Genomic DNA, 26,816 nt, shown 5'->3' with positions numbered 1-26,816 from the left:
TCCCAAAGAAGTTGGACCCAAGGAGGAACACACCAAGGCACATCATAATTACATAAGCCAAGATTAATGATAAGGAGAGAATCTTAAAAGCAGCAAGAGAAAAGGAGACAGTTATCTACAAAGGGCTTCCCATAAGACTATCAGCTGATCTCTCAAAAGAAACGTTACAGGCTAGAAGGGGCTGGAAAGAAGTACTCCTAGTAATGAAGGGCAAGGACCTACATCCAAGATGATTCTATCCAGCAAAGCTATCACTTATAACAGGAGGGCAGATCAAGTGCTTCTCAGATAAGGTCAAGTTAAAAGAGTTCATCATCACCCAGCCCTTATTATATGAAGTGTTAAAGGGACTTATCTAAGAAAAAGAAGATAAAAAATATGAACAGTAAAATGACAACAAACTCACAGCTATTAACAATTGAACCTAAAAAACCCCCCAAAACTAAACAAAGCAAACAACTAGAACAGGAACAGAATCACAGAAATGGAGATCACATGGAGGGTTATCAGTGGGAGAGGGAGAGGGGGAGAGAGGGGAAAAAGGTACAGAGAATAAGCAGCATAAATGGTAGGTAGAAAATAGACAGGGGGGAGTTAAGAACAGAAACAGGAAATGGAGAAGCCAAAGACCTTATATGTACAACCCATGGACATTAACTAAAGGAGGAGAATGCAGGTGGGAGGGAGTGTGCAGGGCAGAAGGGAATAAAGGGGGAAAATGGGACAACTGTAATAGTATAATCAATGAAATACATTAAAGAAAGAAAAAAATCCCGCCTTCATGAAATTTACATGTAGAAAAAGGCAAGGACAACCGGTGCGCCACCGTGACATGAGGTAGGGCAAAGCAAGGTGGAGAATTACCAGTCCTCCCACTCCTATGAAACGTAAGCCTAGGTCCTCCTCAGTTTATCCAGGCCACCGCTGGGGCTCAGACTCCGCCCACGGCCTCGCCTTCGGGCTCTGGTTCCGCCCACGTCCCTGACGTAGATTTTCCAGGCCGGCTGCAGGACCTGGCCAATCGAAAGCCGCATAAGCGGCCTGGGTTCCACTAAGCTCCGCCTCCAGAGTCGCCGCGCGGCGCAGGCCATGGGGCCGGGAGGCTTTGTGGCTCGGCAGCTCTGGACCGGGCTGTGCAGTAGACACCTTTCCAAGGTGGGCGCTGCGCACCGACTTCGGTTGCTGGCAGCGAGGCAGCTTCCGGCGGGACCAGCGCTCGGCCGGGCCTGCTTGACCCCCGACCTTTCGCATGGCCTGCATGGAGGACCTGGCCTGGAGGAGCGGACGTGGGGGGCAGCCAGCGAGGGGCGCCCGGAATCACGCCTTGCAGGTACGGGCGCGGGGTAAGGCGATCGTGGCCCCGTGCGTGCAGCCGGAAGCTGGGTTCCAGCCGAGGAGGCTCTGAGTTACCCTTTTTATGCATTTTTCTTGGAGTCACAAAACTCCTACAGATCCAGAGCTGGAAGGGACTTACACGGTTGTTGGCGCCAACTTTGTCATTTCACAGTGAAGACTCTGGGGCCAGGAGATGAACTGAGGGCTCCTAAATCCCAGACGTCCGAACGGCCACACCGGATCCTTGGCATCACAACCTCACCGCCCTCACTCCCCTTCACACTCTTCCTAAGTCCTGAGAAATGGACTTGTCCGGAGTGTTGGGGCGTGAAGATTCGGAGGAAGAGCCAGCGGCGGGGGGCGAAGGGTGTACGAAGAGCTCATAGGATGTGGGGCTAATTTAAGGCCCTGTAATTACTGGAGGTTTTTAGAAACTTTAGAGATGGTAAATAGATCGCATCTGCGAAAAGGCTAGGGTATGAGGGGGGAAGGTGTTAGTGAATTTAGCCACTAGGTCCTTGGGAGTCTGCTGTGGGACGTTTAAGGGAGCTATAAACTTACGGGTTCTGATACTCCAAAGTGAAGAAAAAATATTTAAATCGCTAAAGGAACAAAAAAATTAGGTTCTCACCGATAATGGTTGTTACATAACCCAAATGGCTTTATAAGAAAAACTTGAGGGTTCAAAATAAGAATTGCTTTTAAACTTTTAACTCTCATCAGTTGATTTGGGTTCCGGTACTTATTCTGCTAGGCTTGTTTCTTATCTCTCAAATGAAAGTTGAGGGCGAGCTAATAAATGCCCTGCCACCTTGCAATTCTAGTTCCGTGACCCTCTATGTCTGGGATTCAATTTAATACGACCCAGAATATCACCCCCAGCCCCGCAATTTGGGCTGCTTTTCCTTTCTTTCTCTGACAGTTTTGCGTCTAAGGTATATCGCTCATTTCCTCAAGTACTAGTTAACAAAAAGTCATTTGTTGCTGATGTGTGGCTCTGTTTGCACACAGTTTTAGCAAAGGATGGATGGTGGCTCCGGGTAACCTGAGCACCCTCCCTGTGAAAGCAGAGTGATGCTGTGCGAAACCCCTGCCCAGGTTCAGCTTCCAGGAGACCTGGGCCCTGCCGACTTTGAAAACATTTCAAATCAAAATACCCTCATGGAAGAGCAGTTTCACTGTCAGTTGTCTGTGTCTCTGGGTGCATACCCTGTCTTTCTCCTACTTGGTCACCTGACACAAGCAAATCTTTGTGCATTTCAGATCATACTGGTCCCAAGTTTGACATTGATATGCTGGTTTCACTTCTAAGGCAAGAAAATGCAAGAGACATTTGTGTGATCAAGATTCCTCCAGAAATGAAATATGCAGATTACTTTGTGATTGCTAGTGGAACTTCCACCCGACACTTACATGCTATGGTCCACTACATCGTGAAGACGGTAGGATGCTTTCTTATCCCTTTGGCACCGTTAACTGATGGAAAACGTCGGCTTATGAGGTTGAGATGGTTAATGCATGAGACGTACACCTATGCATAGAATGAGATTGTATAAGAAACCCATAGTTTCAGAATTTGAATGTGTTTTATATCCTTTGATAGTGAAAAAACAGTACTACAAAACAATCTGAGACCGACTAGAAGACAGTCAAACCCAGAGGGAGTTTCAGAGCAGCGCTGTCCCGTGTAGTAACTATTAGCCGCATGTGGCTATTGAATTATAAATTAAAATAAAAAATTCAGTTCTTTAGTTGTCCTAGGCCAGATTTCAGGTGCTCGCTAGCACAAGTGACTTATGGCTACCATAGTGGACAGCACAACTATAAAACATTCCCATAACTGCAAAAAGTTGTAGTGGACAGTGCTGACGTAGAGTTTTATTCAAATGTTTGGGCTTGTCTGGTGTTCCCAAGCACTGTGCTGGGTACTGGGAAGAAAAAGTGAAAAAGATTCAGTCCTTGCCCTCTGAATTACAGTTGAGGAAACGGAAGGCACGGTTTATTTTCCAGATGGAGTGAATGTGAATTTTTACAGGGAAACATACCTCTCACCTTGTTGAAGACCGGTCAGAGAGGGGACCATGACGACCAGAAAACTAGCTGGGACCGTCTGGAGAAGGGTGGTTATATAAGTGGGCTGAAAACTGAGCCTTGGTGTCTGGACACATTAAAACAGTAACTTCCCATTCTCCCTTTCGCCAGGCCCTGGCAACCGCCGTTCTGCTTTCTGTCCCTATAAATTTGACCACTCTGAGAACCTCATTTGAGTGAAATGATACCCTACTTGTTTTTTTTGTGACTCGCTTATGCCACTTAGCAATTTTTCAAGGTTTATCTGTGTTATTGTATATTTCAGAATATTTTATATGTATGTACATTTTATGTTTTCATCTGTTGATGGGCATTTGGGTTGCTTCCCTCTTTGAGCTATTATGAATAATGCTGCTATAAGCATGAGTAGAGAAATGTCTGTTCATGTCCCTGCTCTTTTTTAAATTTATTTCATAATTATAGTTGACATACGATATTGTATTAGTTTCAGGTATACAACATAGTGATTAGACATTTGTATACCGTAATGAGTGATCACCATGATAAGTCCAGCGCCCATCTGGAGCCAGACATAATTATCAAATATTATGGATTCTATTCCCTATGCTGTATTTTGTGTCACTGTGACTGGTTTTGTAACTGGCAGTTTGCACTCCTTAATTCCCTTCACCTTTTTTGCCTATCTCCCCACCTTCCTCACTTCTGGCAACCAACAGTTTGTTCTGTAGCTATGAAGTTTTTTTTGTTTTGTTTGTTCATTTGTTTTTTAGATTCCACATTTAAGTGAAATCATAAGGTCTTTCCCTCTGAGTTATTTCACTTAGCATAATGCCATCTAGGTCCATTCACCTTGTCCCAAATGGCAAGATTTTGTTCTTAACTTTTTGCATTCATTCATTTGTTTGTTTGTTTGTTTTTTGGAGGTGGGTCACGAAGTCACTTAATCTTTTTAATTTAAATCATTTTTTATTTTTCAATTACAGCAAACATGCAATATTATATTTTTCAGGTATATACCCTGGTGTTTGACATCATATAACTTCCTAAGAGATCATCCCAATAAATCTCACACCCATCCGACACCGTACATAGTTACTAGAATGTTATCAATTGTATTTTCTGTACTACACTTGACATCCTCACAACTGTTCTATAACAACCAACTTGTACTTCCCAGTCCCTTCACCTTCTTCACCCATCCCCTTGAACCCCCTCCCATCTGGCAGCCTTCAGAATATTCTGCCCCTTTGAGTCTGTTTCTGTTCTGTTTGTTCATTTATTTTGTTTTTAGATTCAATTGTTGATAGATATGTATTATTGCCATTTTATTATTCATATTTTTTATCTTTTTTCCTCTTCTTCTTAAAGAAGACCCTTTAACATTTCATATATAACACTGGTTTAATGGTGATGGACTCCTTTAGCTATTTTTAATCTGGGGAGCTTTATTATAACTGATAGCTTTGCTGGGTAAAGTAATCTTGGCGGTAGGTCCTTGCATTTCATTACTTTGAACACCTCATGACCATCCCTTCTAACCTGCAAAGTTTGTATTAAGAAATCAGCTGACGGTGTACGGGAGGTCCTTTATATGTAACTAACTGCTTTTCTTTTGCTGCTTTTAAGATTGTGTTTTTGTCTTAAACCTTTGGCGCTTTAATTATGATGTGCCTTAGTGTGGCTTGAACTTTTGTCTGTTTCCTTCACCAGGTTAGGGAAGTTTTCTGTTATTATTATTGTTTCAAATAGTTTCCCATTTCCTGCTTGTTCTCTTCTTCTGTCACCCCATGATGAGAATGTCGGTGTGCTTGAAGATGTCCCAGAGGCTCCTTACACCATCCTCATTTTTCGGATTATTTTTCCTTTTTGCTGTTCTGATTGGGTGGTTTTTGCTTCCTTATATTCCAAATTGCTGATTTGATTCTCGGCCTTGTCTTCTCTACTGTTGATTCCCTATAAATTATTCTTCATTTCAGTTAGTGTGTCCTTCCTTTTTGACTGGTTCTTTATGGTTTCCATGTCATTTTTTATGCTGTTGAGGTTCTCACTAGTTGATTGAGCATCCTTATAACCAGTGTTTTGAACTCTGCATCTAGTAAATTGTTCGTCTCCATTTCGTTTAGTTCTTTACATGGAGTTTTGTTCTGTTCTTTTATTTGGGCCATGTTTCTTTGTCTCATTTCGGCAGCCTCCCTGTGCTTGTTTCTGTGAATTAGGTAGAGCTGCTGCATCTCCTGGGCTGGTAGAGTGGCATTATGTAGTAGGTGTTCTGTAGGGTTAAGTGGCACAGCCCTGGTCACCCAAGATGGGCGCTCCAGATGCCCCTGCCCCCACCCTGTGTGGGCCGGGTATACCCTCTTCTTGTAGCTTTGACTGCTGTTGGCATATCAGTGGGAGGGATTTACCCCCAGGCCAGTTGGCTGCAAGGACTGGCTGAGACCAGCGCAGGATCAGCTGTGCAGGGGCCCACCCCACAGAGCAACAGTTACTTCAGCGGGGCTCTGGTGCCCCCTGAGTCTGCCCCTTGAATGTGTCTCTGTGGAGGTGGCCGGGTGGTACTTCCACATGGTCTGAAGCTGTCCCCCAGGGGCACTGGCTCTGGGGCCTTCCAGGAGCTACAGGCCAAGGTCAGCTGCTGCCTGTGTCCTGCCCAAGGCCACTTGGCATGAGCTACAAAGTCATCTGCAGATGGCTACTCCTTTTACTGGGCTTGAAGGTGCCCAGGCCAGGTCAAGCTGTGAACCAAGGCTAGCTGCTGCTACCACCAGGCCTGGGGCCACTTATGGGGAGGTAGGGGGCATGCTGAGGCCAGAGGCTGCTTGTTTGAGAGATTTCAGGAAAATCTGAAGCATTAGCCAAGGTAGGATTTTCTTACAGAAAAGCCACTGGAAACCGTTTGGGTGGACCTTCATGTGGGAGGTGCAGGGTCTTGGGATCACCAGGGCAGGGTGAACAGTGTAAGCCACCTTGAGGGAGACTCAGGTATGGCTCCCACCTGCCAGGTCGTTTGTGGGGGGCAGGGCTCAGAAAAGGAGCAATGGCCTCTGCCAGCACTTTTGTCTGGCAGAAAGTGCCCCCGCCCCGCCCCACCCCAGCTCTTGCCCTGATACCAGACAATGTATTTTCTCCCTGTGTGTCCCTGATGTCTTTTGAGGTGCTGCCCCAGTGCTAGAGCTCAGAGGGAACGAGTCCCAGTAGATCTGTGTGTGGGCCCTTTAAGAGGGACTGCCTGGGACTCCAGAAGCCCTCATCTCGGCCACAGTCCCCCCTGTTTTTTTACAGCCAGAAGTTATGGACATTTAACTGTCTTCCTGGCACTGGAACCCTGGAGTTCTGGGCCTGGTACCCCTTGCTCCTGGTAGGGGGTGGGCACCTTCCACAGCCCAGATATCCCTTCCAGTTATTATCTGCAGCACATGTGGAACCAGCCTGTCTCACACCTCCGACCTTCCTGCCAGTCTCTGTGTGACTTCCTGAAATCCTTAGCTGTAGGGTTTCATTTAGCGAGATTTCAGGTGGTTCTGAATGATGGTGGTTGTATAGTTTAACTGTAATTTTGATCAACTTTTGACATGTTAATTGTTATGTCTTGGTGTGGGCCTCTTTCGAATCATCTTGTTTGTGATTCTGTTTCCTGGGCTTGTATGTCTATTTCCTTCACCAGGTTAGGGAAGTTTTCAGTCATTGTTTCCTCAACTAGTGTTTCTGTCTGTTTCTCTCTTCGCCTCTGGAACCCCAGTGATGTGAATGTCGATGTGCTTGATGTGGCACCCGAGGTCCCTTAAACTGTTCTCAGTTGTTCCTTCTTTTTGCTGTTCCAGTCGGGGGGTGGTCCACTGCCTTGTTTCCCAGATTTCCTTTGTTCCTCCATCAACTGATCGGATGTTGATTCCCTCTAGTGTATTGTTTTTTTAATTTTAGTTATTGTATTCTTAAGTTCTGTTGGGTTCTTTTTATAAATGGTTGGCCAAAAAGTTCATCTAGCTTTTTCCGTAAGATGACTCTAGTAGCACTTAGTCACCCTTAACTTCATTTGAAACAATTTTGTTAGACTATATTGTGACATCTGTCTCATCCATGTACACTTAAAAAAAACCATCAAAATTGACAAATTTTTGTGTACCCGTTTTAATATTGAAGATGAAAGAAAGTATGCAACATTTTTGGCATAGTGTGCTTCATTATTTCAAGAAAGGTAAAAACGCAATTGAAACGCAAAAAGCGACTTGTGCGGTGAATGGAAAAGGTGCTGTGGCTGACTGGACGTGTGAAACGTGGGCTACGAAGACCCGCGCTGCAGATTTCTCGCTGGACGATGCCCCACGGTCGGGTACCCCGGTTCAAGTTGGCCGCAGTCCAAATGAGACATTGGGAACAATCAGCGTGATTCCACACGGGGGACAGCCGGCACACTCGGACTGTCCAAACCAATAAAGTTGTGAGTGAAGATGAAAAATGTCTTATTTTACGGAAAAAACGAAACAGACTTTTTGGCCTTCCCAGTATTTTCTCTTCGTTGAAGTTATCGCTGGATTTCAACTATTCTGTTCCCAAGTTTTTTGTATCTTTATAACCATTGTTTAGAACTCTTCATCAGACAGATTGCTTTTCTCCATTTCATTCCGTTCTTATTCTGGAGTTTTGTCCTGTTCTTTCATTCGGAACGTGTTTCCTTGTCTCTTCATTTGGACTGTTCCATTTCCATGTATTGGGTGGATCCAGTATGTCTCCTGCTCCCGAAAGAGTGGCATTGTGTAGGCGGTATCCTGTGAGGCCAGTGGCTCAGTGCCCCGGGTCCCCAGAGCTGGATGCGCCAGGGCATCCTTGTATGGGTTGGTTGTGTGCACCGTGATTGCTGCAGACACATCAGTCGGCGGGGCTGGCTCTCAGGCCGATTGGCTGTGAGGGCCGGCTGCAAGTACAGCAGACCGGCTGTTGTGCAGGGGCTGGTCCTTGGGGGCAGGAGTTGTCTCAGTGTAGCTCTGATGCCAGCTGAGGCCAGCCGCTGGGTGTGTAGGGTCTGGGGCCTCTTAGGAGAGGCTACAGTGAGCCAGGGCTGGCCAGCACTTGTGCCACGCTTAATGGTCCTTATAAAAGGTTACTGTTCTAGCCGTGGTTGACCACCACTTGTGCCGGGCTTGGGGCCACCTGGTAGGAGCTATAGTGCAAGCCGAGGTGGTCAGTTGCCACCCAGGCTTAGCCTGAGGGAGTTTGGGGGAGAGGACAGTGCAAGGTGAGTCTGACCACAGACAGCTTGTGCCACGCTTGTGAGGGGTTGGGAGAGATTGCAGTGCACATGGAGGCCAGCGACTTAAATGAAGGGCCTGGAGCCTCTGGAAGAGACTCTAGTCGGGAGAAGGGGACAGGTGGGACAAGATCTCAGGGAAGTGCCAGGGCCAGGTGAATGGTGTCAGCCAGGTTAATGGAGAGAGAAGATTCTGCCAGCTGTGTGGGAGGACAGCTCAACAAAGGAACAGTGGTGCCTGCCAGGTCCTGTTGTTTCTAGAGAGTTCCCACTTCTCTAGTCTTCACCCTAAAGTTAGTCAGTTTAATGCCTCCCTGAGTGACCCTGCACTGCTGTCCCTGCACTGGAGCTTGGAGCAAGGGAGTTTGGGTGCAAACCCTTTAAGAGCAGAGTCAGGGTCTCTCGCCACAGTCTGTCTCCCTCAGATGTAACCCTGCGGGTGTTCCAAGCCAGATGTTATGGGCCTCCTCTTACCAGCGCAGTGGCTTTGGGCCGGGGAGGCTTGGACCCCCCTTTCCTCTGGGGCGACCTGAGATTTTCCCCCCGTTTATTAATGCCTATGTTTTGGGTGTGGGACCTGTTCATACCACATCATGGCCCCTCCTCTGCACCTGGATGTGGTTTCTGCTTTATGTCCTTAGTTATAGGAGTCCTGTTCAGCTAGTCTTCAAGGTGGTTCTCAGTGACAATGGTTAGATAATTTAGTATTTCTGATTTGCTCATGGGAATGAGTTCAGGATTTATCTGCTCCATCCACCATTTTGGCTCCATCGTGTCCCTGCTTTTAATGTCAGAAGTGAAATTGCCAGATCATGATAATTCTAAGTTTTTGAGGAATCACTAACATTCACACTAGCAGTTCACATGGGTTTCAGTTTCTCCACATCTTTGCCAATAGTTATTTTCTGACTTGATACCCAGTACCGTTTGTTGAAAAGACTGACCTTCCCCATGGAAGGGATTTGAAACCCTTGTTGAAAGTCAAATCATTTGGACACATGGGCTGTCTTGTTCCGTTGTTCTATATGTCTGCCTTGATCACTGTTGATTACTGTAACTTTGTAGTAGGTTTTGAAATCGGGATGTTTGAGACGTCCGACTGTGTAATCTTTTCAGAATTGTTTTGGCTTTTTAGGGTCTCTTTAGACGACGCACATATTTTAGGATCGTTTCTATTTCTGGAAAAAAAAAAAAAGCCATTGGGATTGTGATGGGGATTGCATTGAACTTGTAGGTGACAGTGGGTAGTGCTGACATCTTAACAATATTAAGTCTTCCAGTCTGTGGAATCAGGGTCTCTCCACTTACTGGTGTCTTTCATTCTTTTAGCAACATTCTGTGGCTTTTAGCATACAAGTCTTTGGCCTTTATGGTTAGGTTTATTTCTAAGTATTTAGATCCTGTGGTAGATGGAATTTTAATTTTCTTTTCAGGTTTTTCATTGTTAGTGTATAGAATTGCAACTGATTTTTGTGTATTCATGTTTTTATCCTACAGTTTTGCTGAATTCATTGACTAGTTCTAATGGTTCCTGTCTATGTGTTTCTCCCTCTCGCCTTCTCTCTCTCCCCTCCCCTTTCCTAGAATCCTTAGGGTTTGGGGGCATATAAGATCATATTTCTACAAATAGAGATAATTTTATCTCCTCCTTTCCAATTTGGATACCTTTATTTTTTCTTGCTCTAAATGCCCTGGCTAGAACACTAGTACTAGTTGAATAGGAGGGACAGAGGTGGGCATTCTTGTCTTGTTACTAATCTTAGAGGGAAACTTAGTCTTTCACAATTTAGTATAATAGCTGTGAGCTTTCATTATCTTGAGGAAGATTCTTTTGATTCTTAGCTTGTTGAGTGTATTGTGAAAGGATGTTGAATTTTTGTTAAAAGCTTTTTTTTTTTACATGAATTTGAGATGGTCCTGTGGTTTTTGTCCCTCGTTTTGTTTACTGTATTGATTTCATGTGCAACCATCTTGACATTCCCGGAATAAATCTTACTTGGTTGTGTATATATTTTTCCATATGCTGTTGAATTGGTTTCCTGGTATTTTGTTGAGGGTTTTTGCATCAGTATTCATCAAGGATTCTGGTCTGCAGTTTTTAATAGTGTCTTTGTCTGGCTTTGGTGTCAGGGTAATGTGAATCTCACAGAATGAGTTGGGAAGTATTCTCAATGTTTTTTAGGAGGAGTTTGGGAAGCATTTGTGTTAGCTTTGTTTAAATATTTGTGGGAGTTCAGTGAAGCCTTTCTTGGGCGTTTTTTTCCCCTTCTGTTCTCTTTTTGATTTTTATTTTTTTTTTAAGATTCATTTATCTTTAGAGAGAAGGGAAGGAAGGGAGAAAGGGACACATCAATGTGAGAGAGCAGCATTGATCAGGTGTCTCTCAGAAGCGCCCCTACTGGGGACTGAACCCACAACCCAGCCATGTACCCTGACTGGGAATCGAACCAGCAGCCTTTCACTTTGCAGAATGCCCAACCAACTGAGCCACACTGGTCAAGCCTCCCTCCAGCCCGCTTTGTTTTTTTAAAATTGAGATATAGTTGTGTTGAGAGGTTTTTGATAACTGATTCAGTCCTGTTGCTATTACTAAATAGGTCCGTTCACACTTTCTTTTTTTTTTTTTTCGTGATTCAGTCTCCGTAGGTTGTGTTTCTAAGAATTTATTCATTTCATTTAGGTTATCCAATCTGCTGGCGTACAATCATTCATAGTAGCATTATAATCCTTTTTCCTTTTCTAAACTTGATGGTAATGTCCCCTGAGTTGTTTCTGAGTTTTGTCATTTGGGTCTTCTGTTTTCTCGCTTGTGAATCCAGCTAAAGATTTGTCAATTTTATTGATCTTTCTGAAGAACCAAATCTTGATTCATTGATTTCATTGATTTTTGCCTCAAGTTTTTTCTCTGATCATTGTTTCCTTCTTTCTGCTAGCTTTAATTTGTTCATTTCCTCCTACTTACAGGTGTAAGTTCAAGTTTTTGATCTGGGGACTTTTCACCTGTAAGCATGTACAGCTACAGATTACCCTCTTGACCTGTTTTCACTGCATCACATAAGTTTTGATATATTTTAATTTGTCTCAAGATATTTCCTAAATTTCCTTTGATTTGTTCTTTAACTCATGATTTCCACATATTTGTGGATTTTCTAGTTTTCCCTCTGTTGATTGCTTATTTCTTTTCATTGTGATCAGGAAATACACTTTATCATTTCCAAATTTTTAAAAATGTATTAAAACTTGTTTCATGGCCCGCCATCATGCTCTATCTGGGGGAAGTGTTCCATTGCGCGTAAACACATATATTCTGCTGCTGTGGGGTATGGTGTTCTGTTAATGCCTGTTAAGTCCAGTTGCTCTGTAGTGTTGTTCGAGTCTTCTGTTCTTCATTGATCTTCTGTTCCATTACTGAAAATGGGGCAGTGAGTCTTCTGTATTTCTGTTACCATCTCTTCTCTTTCTTCAATTCTGCCAGTGTTTTATATGTTTAGGAGCTCTGGGGTTTGATGCGTATATGTTTATAGTGGTTCTGTCATCTTGGTTAGTTGTCTCTTTATCATTAATGTCCTTCTTTGTTGTAATAGTTTTAGACTTAAGTGAATTTTCTAAGATTGTGGTATATCTGTTGTTTTAGACCATTTGTAGTTCCCTTTTGGGAGTAGAGACGTGGGATGGTAAAGTCCCATTAACACTGTCGTAGAGGCAGTTGAAATGGACCGAGAAGAGCTAGCCTTAAAGTGGGAAGGCCGCATCTGCCTCCCCCGAGAAATGTCCATCCTATCGTGGACAGAGGGATGATGCAAGTGAGCTTGATCTTGAATGCACTCGGCCTCTCTCTGCACCACAGACACTGTGGTGAATGGGTAGAGTGGCCCTATCAGAAGGGTTTGGCCAGGATTCAGGAGAGAGGTGTAGAAGGTGGGAAGGATTTAGGGGGAAACTAGTTTCCCTAAGTTTTTGTTTTTGTTTTTTCTTTCAATACTCGCCTGAAGACATGCTCACTGATTTCAGAGAGGGAGCGGGAGAGGGAAGAAGAGAAAATCAGACCCATTTCCTCTTATGCATACCCCAACTGGGAACTGAACCCACAACCTTTTGGTGCATGGGAAGACCCTCCAACCAACTGAGCTACCTAGCCAGGGCTCCCTATATTATGGGTCAAAGTATGAGGAGTGTTGTAAGCTAGGTCCCAAATTAAGACCAAGAAAAAAATATCATCAGATCAGAGATTTCCCTTATCTATTCTCCCTTTAATATATGACCTCTCCTTTTTTCAGTACAAGTTCCTAAAATGTAAAAGTGAGCCACACGTGAAGATCGAAGGAAAGGACACTGAAGACTGGATGTGTGTGGACTTTGGTAAGTTGTTTGGGCACATCTGAAAGATAAATATTTGGCATTGCATTAACCTTGAACTATTTTCCATCACAGAAGGATTGAGATCAAATTGCCCAGTGTTTTCCCATGTAAAATTCTAGATTTTTTATGGAAATTTTTTTTAAGGATTTATTTATTTTTAGAGAGGAGAAAAGAAGGAGAAAAAGAGGGAGAGAAACATCAGTGTGTGGATGCCTCTCCCACACCCACTACTAGGGACCTGGCCTGCAAACCAGGCATGTGCGCTGACTGGGAATCGAACCCATGACCCTTTGGTTCTCAGACCAGCAGTCAATCCACTGAGCCGCACCAACCAGGGCTCCATGTAAACTTTTTGAAATGTTTCATTATAAGCCAGGTGGTCTTACATGTGAAATGCTCAACTACCTCGCATGTACATAATGAGTCAGGTCAGGAAGATGATGGCGAACAGGATGCATACCAGGGTAGAGATGGGAGAGGATCCCTTAGTGGTGGTAGAAGGCTTGGTCTTCGTAACCTTGGTCTTAAATAACCTGGCCAAGGTGAAGCTGAAGGGCATTCCAGGTACAGGACTGGAATTTTAAAAAGACCTAACGGATTTGGGTATTAATACGTACATAGTTTCAAAGTATTTTCCCACAAGGTACAAAGAAAAAAAGTAACGTCAAGAATTATGAGGGGGTCTGAGATTTTATCTTGCTTGTAAACAAGTTAGCCAGCCAGTTTCATGGATATTGGTAAAAGACTCAAGACTATTCAAGACTATTCCAGGTGGAAGTTGAAGGGCAGTTTATTATAGCAGCAGTAGCCAGCTGCAGCGTTTTTACACCTGGTGCCCCGGGCCCCAGGTTCTGTAGTGCAACACAGGGCCCCACACACAGTTCTAAGAGAGGAACCCTGAGATTAGGGTTTACAGTGGGCAAGAGGGAGGCCTGCATTTGCTCTGGTGGAAGACGCTTTTTCTGGCAAAGCTGTAAGACAGGGTTGCCCAGCTTTGTCACTGTTAACATTTGGACCAGGTAGTTCAGTAGGAGTGGGTAGGACTGTCGTGTGCATTGTAGGACGTTTAGCAGTATCCCTCCCTTTCTTTCTCCGCCCCCAACTGTGAACATCAAAAATGACCTTGATTGAGAACCACTGCTGTAAGCAAACCTGCCTTTTGCTCCAGAGAGATAATATGTCTTTGTGGCTATTGACCATAAACGTCCTTGAAAAAGCCCAGAACAAAAGGCCCGCAGTGCTTTGCTCATAGGATGTGCAGAAATGTGACCCATTTGGAGACTTGTCTCCCAAGAGAAAGCCGACAGGCCTCACCGTCAGTCACTTGGATAAAGTTGAATTGAAGTTAACGTGAGTGATGTTACGTACCAGTATCATGTGCCTCCTCTGTGATGCACTGAGAAAAGCACAGCGGCACCTCCCCGGTCTTCTGCTGGCTGGGGTCCACAGTTTGCAGTTCCTACAAGTTCCCAGGTGATGCTCATCTGTGGTCCACACTTAGCCACTGCTCGAGGTCCTGTGGTTACACTGTGAGTGACAAACTATCACAGAGGGTCGTGAGGTCACAAGAACAGCAGCAAACAGACTACTCCTTCATTGTCACTCTTATCTGTCCTTGACAGGCAGCATGGTGATTCACTTGATGCTTCCAGAAACCAGAGAAAAGTATGAACTAGAGAAATTATGGACCCTACGTTCTTATGATGACCAGTTAGCTCAGATAGCACCTGAGACGTTGCCTGAAGACTTCGTTCTTGGACTAGAAGATGACACTTCTTCCCCGACTCCAGTTGGAGTTCAAATGTGAATAAAATACTGTTTTAGTCATTTCAGATTGAGACTGAGTCACTTCTCAAAATACAGCTCACAAACCCCACCTAACTGGGTAGGTTGTTGTCAGAACAAATCCTGTCTGACTGCAGGCACTCAGGCTAACCGACACCTGGGTGTGGAGACTGCGGGTAAGTGAGCGTCAGCTGCAGTCCTAGGTGCGTCTGGATCGCTGATGTCCCAGCAGGAGTCCTTGGAGCTCTCATGGGGTCCTGTGCTTCACTTGAGCCCTCTGCTCAGATTTTAATTACTTTTGCTTAAGCGTAAGTATTTTATGTAGAAAAGAATAGCCAAAATTTTAATAAAGCAAAACAAACATAACCACCCCACTGTTCCTGTTACTTAAAGCTTATAGTTCTTAGTTCATATGCAACAGTATTATCAAGAGTTACATTAAAATACCATGGAATGGAGAAAATAATTTACCACTAGGTATTGGTGCTTAACTTGAGATTACATGGTGTTACTCAAAGTCTGTGTAAATGTGTAAGTTATATTCACATTTATTTGAAAAGACCAAAAATAAAACATACTACACATCAAGCTGCACCTAATGATGAAAAACTTTATTCTGTATCAAGGTATCTGGAAATTGAAGCTGCATTTGGGGCACATTACAAATGAGGAATGATCCATATGCAGTGAGTACAAACTCAGTTACAGAATTATTTCCTAGCTACTACCAGATACTCCATTACCAATGCTTCATTGAAAGTAAAACATGATTTGCCACACTAAAAAGGCTAGAAGTGAAGTATGACAGAATTTAAACCAGCAGATATAAATGTAGCACCTATCTGTATTAAAACAACAAAACATACCAACAAATAGTGGAGAAATCAAATGCTGAGGAAGAGCTCTGGCCATAAGCACATCTTACCTAAGAACCAACCCGAAAGCCAGTTCATGATTTTTTTTTTTTTTAAAGCAATTTACTGTTCGGGGGGAACAAAAGTATGAATGCTAGGTGAATTCAGTGACAAAAAGGGCACTTTTTGGCTAAAACTACAAAATAAACTGGTTTTCTGAAAACATTTAGGAAAACATTTCAAGTCATTTTCAAAATGTCTGATATGCTGGTCATCAGAAAAACTTACCTAGTCTGTAGAAATTCATCTTGAAATACAAATGAGGCAAAATGATTTTTGAGGGGTTGTTACATATGTCCTTCAGATCCGTGTAACAGGATGACTGTGAACATTTTAGGAACAAAAGCAACACAATTCTGAGAGCAGTGTGGCCTTGGAGACCCCCACAACCACATGAACGTACATTCTGGCCTTTGCCATCGAGTTACGGGATGGACAAATGAGTTCCGTATCAAATGTTGAATGTTTTATCACAGTCATTCAAACTATATTCCCCAAATCGTTTTCTCACAATAGCTGGTTGCAGAGAATACAGAAATCCTGCTGCATTTTATGTATTATTTTAGGTGGCCTTTCATTTTCCTCGACTTATCCTTGTTTACAAATCTTCAAAACAGCTTAGCGAGGCTCATGACAGTGCCTGGCACATGCAGATACAGCCTTTCACTGCCTTTGCACGGTCACGCCACCTGACTGCCCCGTCGGTCTCCACAAAGCAGTTCATTTGGGGTCTGCGCAAAGGGTAACCCAACTGCTCTGAGGTGTGCTGGCGAGCTAAGCATCCTCTAAGACAAGCTGAGGCTTGCTTTTTGCCAATCAGTTCACAGTCCACAGGGGCTGCTTCTCTTCACTGACGCACTTTCTTTAGGTAGTGATAGTCAGAAGCACAAACGCTTATGCATTCAATCACATAGCCAAACAAAAAATGAAGTCTCCTGAAGCCATTTAAACTAGCCATTCCAAAACCACCTGCCACCACTTTGCTCTGTTAGTACCATCGAAAACTCTCCCTACCGAAAACGAAAAAAAAAAAAAAAAATGGTATTGCTGCTCTCCAAATATAGGCACTGCTCCATGTCACTGAACATTTATTGGATTTTCCAACTAATAACTGTCAAAAGCCTCAAAAAACCTGAAATTAATTTTCCAGCTTTACTGTCACCAGAAGTAAAATTTCTGTTATTTTACTGTTAGCTAATTAAATTTTATTTTTTTAAAAAACAGTTGGACTTATCTTTATAAAGTATATAAAATTTTCAAAAAAAAAAACAAAAAACAAAAATTGCTTTCATTGCATTACTGAATACCTGAGGTAGTTGAGTAAAAATGCACATTTAATACCCCTGCCAACACCATTCAGCACTTCCCTTATGTTATTCATGTTAGTGTCAGGTACACACAAAACAGACAGTTTTTCTATGCTAGTAGCTTAACATATTTAAGTTCCTGTATCTCTTCTGACTCAGGAGCAATCGATTTGTGTTTATTTGATGGGCTTATCGAGTGCATCATGGAGCCAATGTCTTGCATCATGGGGGAGTATTAAGAAAAATTAGAACATTTGTTACACTGAGAATACAACAAAAGGGAAGTGCAGAGCTCCTCTCTTTTCGTCCCTCCCCCCCCTTTATTTTTTTTTTCTTTTTAAAGCTGGGTGTCACACATTTCAGAGAGCATAAAGTATACATTCTCACAGAGACAGGAGTTCGAAAGTCGCCTGGTCCTCAGAAACAAGTGGCTAGGTAGAAACGTGTGCATGTGATTCTGGACGGGGGTTCAGCCGCCCGCCTGTTGGTTAAGCAATCCGTCTTTGGTTTGGCGTCTGCCTCTGTGCTGGGCTGTTTCCTGAGCCTTTACTTCCGTCTTGACTGAGGTGGTCCACTTTGCAGAGCTTTCTGCTGTTGGTGCTGCTTTACCTGAGTCAGAATTTCCTGAATTTTTCTCTGGGCAACCTACAAAAGGACAGCACTTTGAAATTTCTACCTGGTCAAAAGTTACGAAAAGGTGTTCTACTTCTCCATTTCAAGAACTTCATGTAGAAGTTTATTTGGAGATTAATTATACATACTAATTAGGTTAGTTTGCTAGTAGGGTCTCTGGCGTAACCTACTAGAGCGGGGACTGAAAGTGTTTGGCACTAGAATCGGCAGGCCCTGTGCTGGAGGCCTAGGCACAGGCAGGCATGGGACCCCTGGGTCAGGGTCTCAGGAAGTGGTGGCAGCTGCATGTCCTGCAGCAAAGGTGGCAAGAAGAAGCCCCCCGAGCAGCCCAAGAAACAGGCCAAGAAGATGGATGAGGAAGATAAGGCATTCAAGCAGAACACACTCCAGGAGCTAAACTGCCCCCCCACCCCGCCCCGCCACCCCACAGGTGGAATTGAGAAATCTGACAAAAAGTGAGCTGTTCTGGTGCCCAGGGCAATGGCAGTCCCTAATTCCATTCCTGGTGAACATCTGGATTCCCCATAACTTTTGCCACCTACAGCCACAGTGCAGTGTTGTCTTGGAGCCTGTTGTACATTTCAGAACAAGCTTGTGCAGAAAATAAATCATCATCATCATCATGCACTGCCTCATCTCTTTACCCCTTCTCTGCCATTTCACCCTCAGCTGTGAGATCAGAGTAGACCCCACCCAGAATCATGTCAAAGTGTGTTCCTCAGTCTTTGTTCTGTCCTGAATTCTCTACTGCCTGGAACCAACTCATTCGAAAAACAATAAAAATCAATAAATTAAAAAACAAATTTTTAGGTGTTTGGCACTAAACAATTTTAAATATTTATGTGGGGTAAGGGTACCCACAGGAAAATTGCTTCCCTCTGAGAAAGAAGCAACAAACTAGCCTATCATGTGAGAACCCACTTGCCTGGCAAGCATAGAAGTGACCAGTTATCTTGACCACCACTTGATCATTCTCATCAGGCGTCTGGTCACGGGGGACAACAACTTCTGCACTAGACAAATTCTGGAGCTCATTCACCTGAGAAAGATAAACACAAATTGTCAAGTTGTGTTTTCAAGCTGCCACATGCAGAGCACCTCCTGTGTGCCCAACACTGGCTATGGCTCCACAAATTCCAACCCATCCACTAATGACCCCGTCCAGTTTTAATACTGTCCCCGTGGCAAGACGATGAACACGGAGGCTCAGCCAAAGAAATTGACTTGCCCAGAGTTATAGAAGGGAACGGAAAACGAAATTCAAACCCTGAGAGTCTGCTTCCAAAGTGTTCCTCTCAATCACTTGAAAATTGTAAATAGCTTTGAAAACAACATAGTTACATGTATTGGGTTAGCCAAAAAGTTCGGTTAGTTTTTTCTACATGATTTTAGTAGTGCTTAGTTGTCTTTAATTTCATTTGAAACAGTTTTGTTTAGATTGTACTGTGACAGCTGTCAAGTCAGCGTGCCTTTAAAAAAAAAAAAAACAAAAATTGGTGAATTTTTGTGCAGCCACTTTAATATTGAAAATGGAAGAAGATAATGCAACATTTTTGGTGTATTATGTTTTATTTCAAGAAAGGTAAAAACGCAATTGAAATGCAAATAGAGATTTGTGCAATGTATAGAGAAGGTGCTGTGACTGACCAAAGGAGTCAGAAGTGGTTTGTGAAATCTCTTGGTACTATTGACATTTTAGCCCAATCTTTGCTGTGAGGCTGTCTTACGCACTAGAAGATGTTTAGCAGCATCTACCCACTAGAAGCCAACAGCAGGAGACAGCATACTCAAAATATCCAAATCAATAAAGTTATTGGTGAAAATGAAAATGTGTCTTATTTTACGGAAAGAAATTAAACAGACTTTTTGACCAACCCAATATTAAAGAAAAACTGGAAACCATTTTCTTCTTCAGTTATAGAAGTACAAGTTATAAAGGCAGACGAAATTTAAAATTTCTTTTCGTATGTCATTGTGCAATAAAAATGTAAAAAGCTGAGTTATGTCAGCCGAGAAATGCTAAATGCCCCTTGTCAGTATGAGAGAGTCTTCTCACACAAAGCGGTCAGGGAGGTCTTCCTTCACCAGCAGCCGACACCAGCACCGACACAGGAGGAACCGAAGGCAACCTCCTCCAAACCCTGGCCCAGGCAGTCCTGCTTTTCACACATCAGCCAAAACCCAGGGACCTGGAACTCCCAAGTCCCCTTTAGCGCTCTCCCTCTCATACCACTCACTGCACAGGTTTCGCTGAAGTACTTGCCGTTTTGCCTCCTTTTCCAATAACTCTGCCAGCAGCAAAGGATGGCACTCTGATGTGAGCTTCAAGTTTCACCTCTTCTTTAGGACTAACAAAGTTTTCTTCTTTAATTTTTCCATAAATTCTTCCCTGAGCCTACAGATGAAAACACCCTCTCAGCATCATTCCCGCTGGAGATACAACAGGTCCCTGAAGGTTAAGCACGGCCCAGACGTGCTGGGTCGGCCCCCCGCCGTGGCACGTCCACGCTGGGCAGGCTGAAGACCACTTACGAGACAGAGAAGTTAGCCCTGGGAAAGGTCGACAGTACTGCGCACCCCAGACCAGGCAGTTGAACAACTGATGACAGAATAACCCATATTCTTCTGACAGCGGTTAAAGGCAGTTAATTAGTTGTCATCGCAACTAAAAATAAACCACTTTAGTGGTCAAATGGCCATTTGCTCCCCACCGAGTCGAAACCGCTCCTACAGTCAATAAGGAAGCGATTCTGTTTTTCTTGAGCAAAGGAGACGAGGGAAGACGGCAGAGCCAGCTGTGCCAGGCTCAGAGAGGAACTGCTGAGAGGGGCAGTTTGTTTCCTCCTCTTTGCCAGGCGGTTTCTACTTGGAGTTCTAAAGCTCCAGAGTCCAGTTAACATACGCATCTGATATTTACAGTCGGCACACCCTGTCACCTACTGCATACAGCTGGAAGTGCTATATAAGAAACCTCTCCCAGGATGGACTACCCGTGAGTTGCTCTGCCTGACACCAAAGGAAACAGAAATCAGAGTTGGTTTCATTTGACAAGCTGCCAGGGCAAACCACAAACTAAAGTACCCAACACATTTTCACTGGTGCAGAAATAATACGCTCATTTGAGGCGGGTACAGGGGGAAAAAAGCAAACCCAATCTTGGTATGTATTCCATGTATCCTCAATTTCAGGCCACGGGTATAGCCATTAACACAAAGGACACTGGGGACATACGTCATCCTCCAAAACAGAAGCTGCCGATTAAATTCATAGGAAAAAAATACGGGTTAGGAAGTTTACTCTTCCTGAGATCTCTAAGTAATTCTCTTTGTAATCACCTGTTTGTAATCATCACTGGTCACATAAGTGAGATTTAAGACAACTGCACAGTGTGGGCCTTGGAGGATGAAGGGAAACAAACTGGATTCCCCAGCATTCAAGCATTACAGAAACTGCACCGTGGAAGCACTCAGCACCGAGAAGGAACGTGTAATAACTGAGGGTTGCCTGTATCTTTTAAGATTTCAAACTAAAAGTGACTGACTCTGTCAGTCAGAGTTCAGGATAGGAAGCAATTTTCAACATTTCTGACTTATAATTTGAACTCCCTGTGTGGACCACAAGGCTGGTGTGAGGGAGTCAATTTCTTGACCTGAGTTTGCGCCTAGACAGCCTGCACCCACACATCTCAAAGCAGCTCCTTTTGTTTCCTGTTCTCCCTGTAAATGAAGTGAATTTGTATTTTTAGAGAAAAATGGCCCATTGAAAACAGAGGTCAAAGAAAGTGAGGATTTAAAATGTGGGGGGAGGGGACTTATAGGCACTATTTTTAGCCACATTAGAGCTAAGGGAACTCAGGTTTAAGTTGGAGAGTTGTCCTATACACAGCAGCGAAGTGGTAGGAATATGACGTGGGTTTGGATACATTGGTTTCATTAGAATTCAGTAGTTGCTTTTTACCGATGATGACAAAGACACTAAGTTTTATAGAAGAAATCATATACTTGAAGGTATGTATTTGTGAATTTGAGGATTTGGCAGGGCCTTAGTCTGATCTACCCCGAGTCTGCTGCATACCACCGACACCACGTTTGTATTGTGCCTCCTATGGGTCACACGCCATTCTAAGCACTTATATATGGTTTAAACTTTCAATCCCCATTTCATGGATGAGGAACGAGCAAGAGAAAGGTTAAGTAGCCTGCGGAAGGTCACGAGCTGGTGAATGGTAGAGCTGGGAGTTGAACTAGCAGCGGGCCACTAAGTGTCTGCTCTTCATCACCCAGCTGCACCACCGTTCAGTATACACGTGACGCGTTCCGGCTCCAAAGGCCCCGAACCCCAGTACTGGGAGCAGTGGTTCACCAGGACAAATGCCACAATAGCCTGTAACATGTGAAGGGTTAGAGGAGCTTCCTGGGGAAACAAGCTACAGACAAGGACTAAGGGTTACTCCGAGGGTGAGATGAAAGGGGAGCATCTTAATGCAAAGTTAAGGCTTGTCCGGGACAAGAACAATTAGGGAGCAGGTTTTCCAAGGCATATTAACCAGGCAGCTTTGTAAAGTTCCGTCTTAAGGTCTCACCTTCACGTACGATAACGAGGCATTGAGCAAACGTTCTTTCAGGGAGCTAGGTAAACCAAGTCCAGCAACCCCTGCAGAGCTCTCAAAATTAAAACAAAGGCTTTTGGTTTATTTTTGAAATGTAGTTTGGGTTATGTTTCTGCTCTGTTCTTAGTCTTAGGAATGTCCAGTGAGAAACTTTCTACTGGGTATGAGATCCATGTAAGGGGGACACCAGGCCATGGAGGTCCTGGAGAGAAGGCATCACAGTCTCCGCTTCCATTCCTCTGTTGCCCGTGCACAGACTCGAGAGCACATACCTTGAACTGGGCCTCTGGCGGCCCGGTGATAATCACCATCCTCACTTTAGCATCGGGGGCTTCAGCTGGAGCAATCTGTAACAGACCATCGAGGGGTTACAACACTGTCAGGTGGCAGTGCCAGAGGGGTTCCGCTAACAAGCCTGACTGAAGTGTAGAATGAAAGCCTTCTGGAAGGAAGTTACAAAGAGGCAGCGATTAATGTGGGTTTATTAGTAATGGCTCCTGCCACATACTTGTCCTTACACTGTGCCTGGTCCTGATGTAAATGTCCATCTGCAGTCAGGCCCTCGGCTCATCCTCACTACAGCTTGATGAGGTGTGCTGCCTCTCCTGCATGTATGGGCAAACTGGAGGCTGCAGAAGCTGAGTTACCAGGCCCGGGGATGCACGGCTGATAGAGCTGGAGGGAGAGCTGGGTCTGCGTCTCCTCTGTCCGTGTTCCCCTGTCCCACGGGTACTAGGAAGCAGGCTTGGCGCTCATGGATCAGAGCCCCCCAAGCTTCCTGTGTGTCTAAGAAACTGTTCACGATGTAAGACAACTAACTGGTAAATAGCCCCGAATTATGGTCGCTGCAGTAGCATCTGAAATAAACTAACAATATGAAATAAACTATGTAATCGTAGGAGAGACTGCAACTTCAGTTCCTATTAGGTGGTGAGACAGTTCGTGTTTCTGTAACTGACTATTTAAAGCACCAGGACAGCCCCAGTTGGCAGAAGGGTACCTTAATAGAAGCTCCTGCAAAGCGAGAAAGCTGTTTGATGTGCTGCCCCTGCTTGCCGATAATGGCCCCGACAGATAAGGCTGGGATAAACAGATGAACAGTCTCCGTTTCTGATTGCTGTTGGAAAAGAAACACAGGACACTCTTGCTTACGGGATACAAATCAGGCTATTATCATTGGCATAGGGATGGGGGCATTCGCATGCAGCAGGAATATCAGGACTCTTTTAGGAGAAACACCACAGTAAGTTGATGTGAGTTTACATAACAGGTTGAGAAGATCTCATATACTCATCCTGAAAGCATTTGCAATGCAAAATGTCACTTATGCACATCATTTTTAAAAAATGTTTATTTACTGATTTCAGAGAGAGAGAGACAGGAACATCAGCTTGTTGCTCCACTTACTTCTGCATTCATTGGTGGTTTCTTGTACGCGTCCTGACCAGGGATTGAACCCACAAGCTTACAACCTTGGCACATCAGACCGATGATCCAACCAACTGAGCCACCCGACCAGGACTGTACACAATTTTCTTAAACTTTATAATGTCACCAAATTATGGATTTAAAAGCTATGTGAATATTATAAAGTTTAAATGTATTAGAACAGAGGGATAAGATTGTATTTAAAATGAAGATTCCCCCATCACTATATCCAAGGTAGGTTCTTGACAAGTAAATGAAATTTGCTTTTTAAATCTTCGCCCACGGACATTTCTTCATTGTTTTAGAAAAGGAGGGAGGGAGGGAGGGAGAGAGAGACATTGATTGGTTGCCTCCTGTACGCACTCCAACTAGGGATCAAACCCACAACCTATGCCTGTGCCCTGACCAGGAATAAAACCGGCTTCAGTTTATGGGATGACAGTCCAACCAACTGATCCATACCGGTCAGGGTATAAATGAAATTCTTAACAAGTAAAGGAAGTTATGAGAATAAAATAAACACATCACAGAAAAGTCAAGGGAAAAATCCATGGCTCTTTCATCTTCCCGTAACAGTTATTTTGTTATACATCTGAGGATGCTACTTTAAAGACCTTCAGAAAGTCTGGTTTCTAATTTTTCACTAATTCATAATACCCCAATCAAACCTTTAAACATAAACTTGTGCCCTTGTACAAACACTCCTAAGATTTTATGTAACAGAAATGCTGTATCAGAGCATGACCATTTAAAACTGACATATTTCCAAATGATCACGCCAATATATTTATCTTAGTCAATATATTAAAAGGGTGCATTCAGTTCAAACCACGGCTTCCACACTTAGGAAAAACACAGCAACTGTGCAAATGGATGTACAATAATATTCTTTACAGCTTGGTATTTCTTTGGTGTTCCCTGTGTTTCCCAGGATGTCATCACACACTCAACACAGCTGTCAGCTAAATGCGGTCTTCCTGTAGTCCTACAAGCATCCTTGGAATAAACACCAGAAGGCTTTGCCTTATCACTCAGCTCTTGACTGGAGATCTGTAATAGGGCCTGTCCCGTACAGCTTTGTCAGGAGACTTCTGTTGCTGTTCATCAGTGAGTAACACTAACTGAAATGATTTCATTCTTCGGTGTTTCTAAGTTGAAAACACAGTGCCTCTCTTAGGAAAGCACCATACCTCACGGCCTGCCAGGGGATTATGCAGGAACCGCATACCACTTATTCCAGAGGGACATGTTAAAGCCTATTTTAATAACTAGATAAAATGACTAAATTAATACTGACACTGACCATAAACTATCCAAGCACTGGACGGTGTGGCTTAGTTGCTTGAGTGACATCCCGTAAACTGAAAGGTCATGGGTTTGATTCCTAGGCAGGGCACATGCCTAGGTTGCAGGTTTGGTCCCCAGTTGGGGTGTGTGCAAGAGGCAACTGATCGATGTTTTTCTCTCACATCAATGTTTCCCCCACCCTTCTCTTCCCCTCTAAGGTCAATAAGCATGCCATCAGGTGAGGATTAAACACACACACACAAACCTGTGTTCAATATTAGCATCTATTTTGTCATTTTGGTCCTTATAGTAAAACTCCTACATTAATTTTAACCAATTTTTAAAAGCACAAATAGGATCTAAGTATTTTATGTCATTGAGAACATTCATATCATGTTCTTCTGAAATATACATATATTTATATTTAGGGGGCAGGGGTCTGACAGTGATAAAGACCTTTTAACTGGTTAGCCTAAATCTAATGTGTAACTTGCCCAGGTATCTGCCCCATTGTATTTTGCCATGATTGTATAATTACTTGTTTTCTGGGCCTTGTTCCAGAAAGATTTTATGCTGCTTACAAAGTACACATAACCTAGAAAGACATAAAACAAAGGAAGCGAAGAAATAAAAGCACAGGGACCTGAACAGAAAAGACAAGATGAGGCCAGAAATGCTACTATCAGACAAAGTTGACCTAAGCTTGCTAGCAGGTAATTAAAAAGAAAAGAAAAATCAGTTGCATGATTTAGCATGTCTATAAGAGAAAAACGATTAATAGAAACTATTAAGAGCTGGTGCTTAACAGAAACTACTCTTCCTGTGACCGATCCCAGAGAGCAGCCTCTGAGTGTCCTCAGAGGATGACTAACGGGCACCAGCCTTGGACGCGAGCGCGGCCAGCACAGCCCGAGCACGCGTCTCAGCCCAGACGATACCAAAGACCACTGCTGCCCGGAGAAGAGCTGCGAGGCAGGAACTGCGAGGCAGGAACTGCGCCGTAGCCTTAGCAGTTGAACAGAAGCTACATAATCTTTCCACCGCAGTGATGAAAGGCTATCAATACATCTGTTTTGTTCATTTGTGGGGTTGAGGTGGAGTACAAGAGGTAACAAATCCAAAACAAAGATTAAGAAAATACATTTAGCCCTGGCTGGCATAGCTCAGTGGATTGAGTGCGGGCTGCAAACCAAGGCATCACAGGTTCGATTCCCAGTCAGGGTGCATGCCTGGGTTGCAGGCCATGGCCCCCAGCAACCGCACACTGATGCACTTTGATGTTTCTTTCTCTCTCTCCCTCCCTCTCTCTCTCTCTCTCTTTCTCCCTCCCTTCCCGCTCTAAAAATAAATAAATGAAAAATCTTAAAAATAAAAAAAGAAAAAGAAAAGAAAATACATTTAAGCCCTGGCTGGTGTAGCTCAGTGGATTGAGGACAGGTAGCAAACCAGAGGGTCAGCAGTTCGATTCCCAGTCAGGGCATGTGCCTGGGTTACAGGCCAGGTACCCAGTAGGGGGCATGCAAGAGGCAATCACACATTGATGTTTCTCTCTTCTCTTTCTCCTTCTCTTCCCCCTCTCTAAAAATAGATAAATAAAATATTTTTTAAAAGAAGAAAATACATTTAAGAGAAGAGGTGTGTGAAATTTGGAAAAGGAATGTGATCAGTAGAGAAGGGTCCAAAGGACCAAATTCTGACAGAAAGAAGGGGCAGACACCAGAAGAATCAGCCTCTGGACAGAAAAGTGTTCCGCACTGGGGTGCAAACAGAAGCAACAGAACCTGTCAAGTATAACAAGCACCGGAGCGGAGCAGACTACGCACGCCAGGGGGGGCCCGAGACTGACAGCGGCGTGCACCCTG

At 43.9% G+C, this 26,816-nt stretch overlaps 2 protein-coding genes across 3 annotated transcripts in view; one reads left to right on the top strand and one right to left on the bottom strand.

Moving 5' to 3' along the window:
• Window positions 1-1,053: 1,053 nt before the first annotated feature.
• Window positions 1,054-14,823, top strand: MALSU1 (mitochondrial assembly of ribosomal large subunit 1). Its single transcript, XM_028525832.2, has 4 exons — window positions 1,054-1,330; window positions 2,599-2,777; window positions 12,910-12,991; window positions 14,614-14,823. Exons 1-4 carry the CDS (start codon window positions 1,090-1,092, stop codon window positions 14,796-14,798), a joined length of 687 nt encoding a protein of 228 aa, XP_028381633.1. The 5' UTR covers window positions 1,054-1,089; the 3' UTR covers window positions 14,799-14,823.
• A 549-nt stretch (window positions 14,824-15,372) lies between these two features.
• The window catches only part of IGF2BP3 (insulin like growth factor 2 mRNA binding protein 3), a 106,580-nt gene continuing 95,136 nt past the window's right edge, over window positions 15,373-26,816 (bottom strand). For both annotated transcript variants that reach the window (XM_028525422.2, XM_036010506.1), the window contains 5 exons: window positions 23,240-23,356; window positions 22,512-22,586; window positions 19,894-20,025; window positions 18,556-18,669; window positions 15,373-17,642 (listed from right to left, as the gene is read on the bottom strand). In XM_028525422.2, the coding sequence (XP_028381223.1) occupies window positions 17,544-17,642; window positions 18,556-18,669; window positions 19,894-20,025; window positions 22,512-22,586; window positions 23,240-23,356 (537 nt within the window). In that variant the 3' untranslated portion in view covers window positions 15,373-17,543. The remainder of the gene's footprint in view (window positions 17,643-18,555; window positions 18,670-19,893; window positions 20,026-22,511; window positions 22,587-23,239; window positions 23,357-26,816) is intronic.

The sequence above is a fragment of the Phyllostomus discolor genome, chromosome 10, assembly GCF_004126475.2.
Source record: "Phyllostomus discolor isolate MPI-MPIP mPhyDis1 chromosome 10, mPhyDis1.pri.v3, whole genome shotgun sequence".
NCBI classification, from domain to species: domain Eukaryota; kingdom Metazoa; phylum Chordata; class Mammalia; order Chiroptera; family Phyllostomidae; genus Phyllostomus; species Phyllostomus discolor.
Note: the sequence above shows the minus strand (reverse complement) of the source record. Positions and strands in the feature narration are given on the sequence as shown.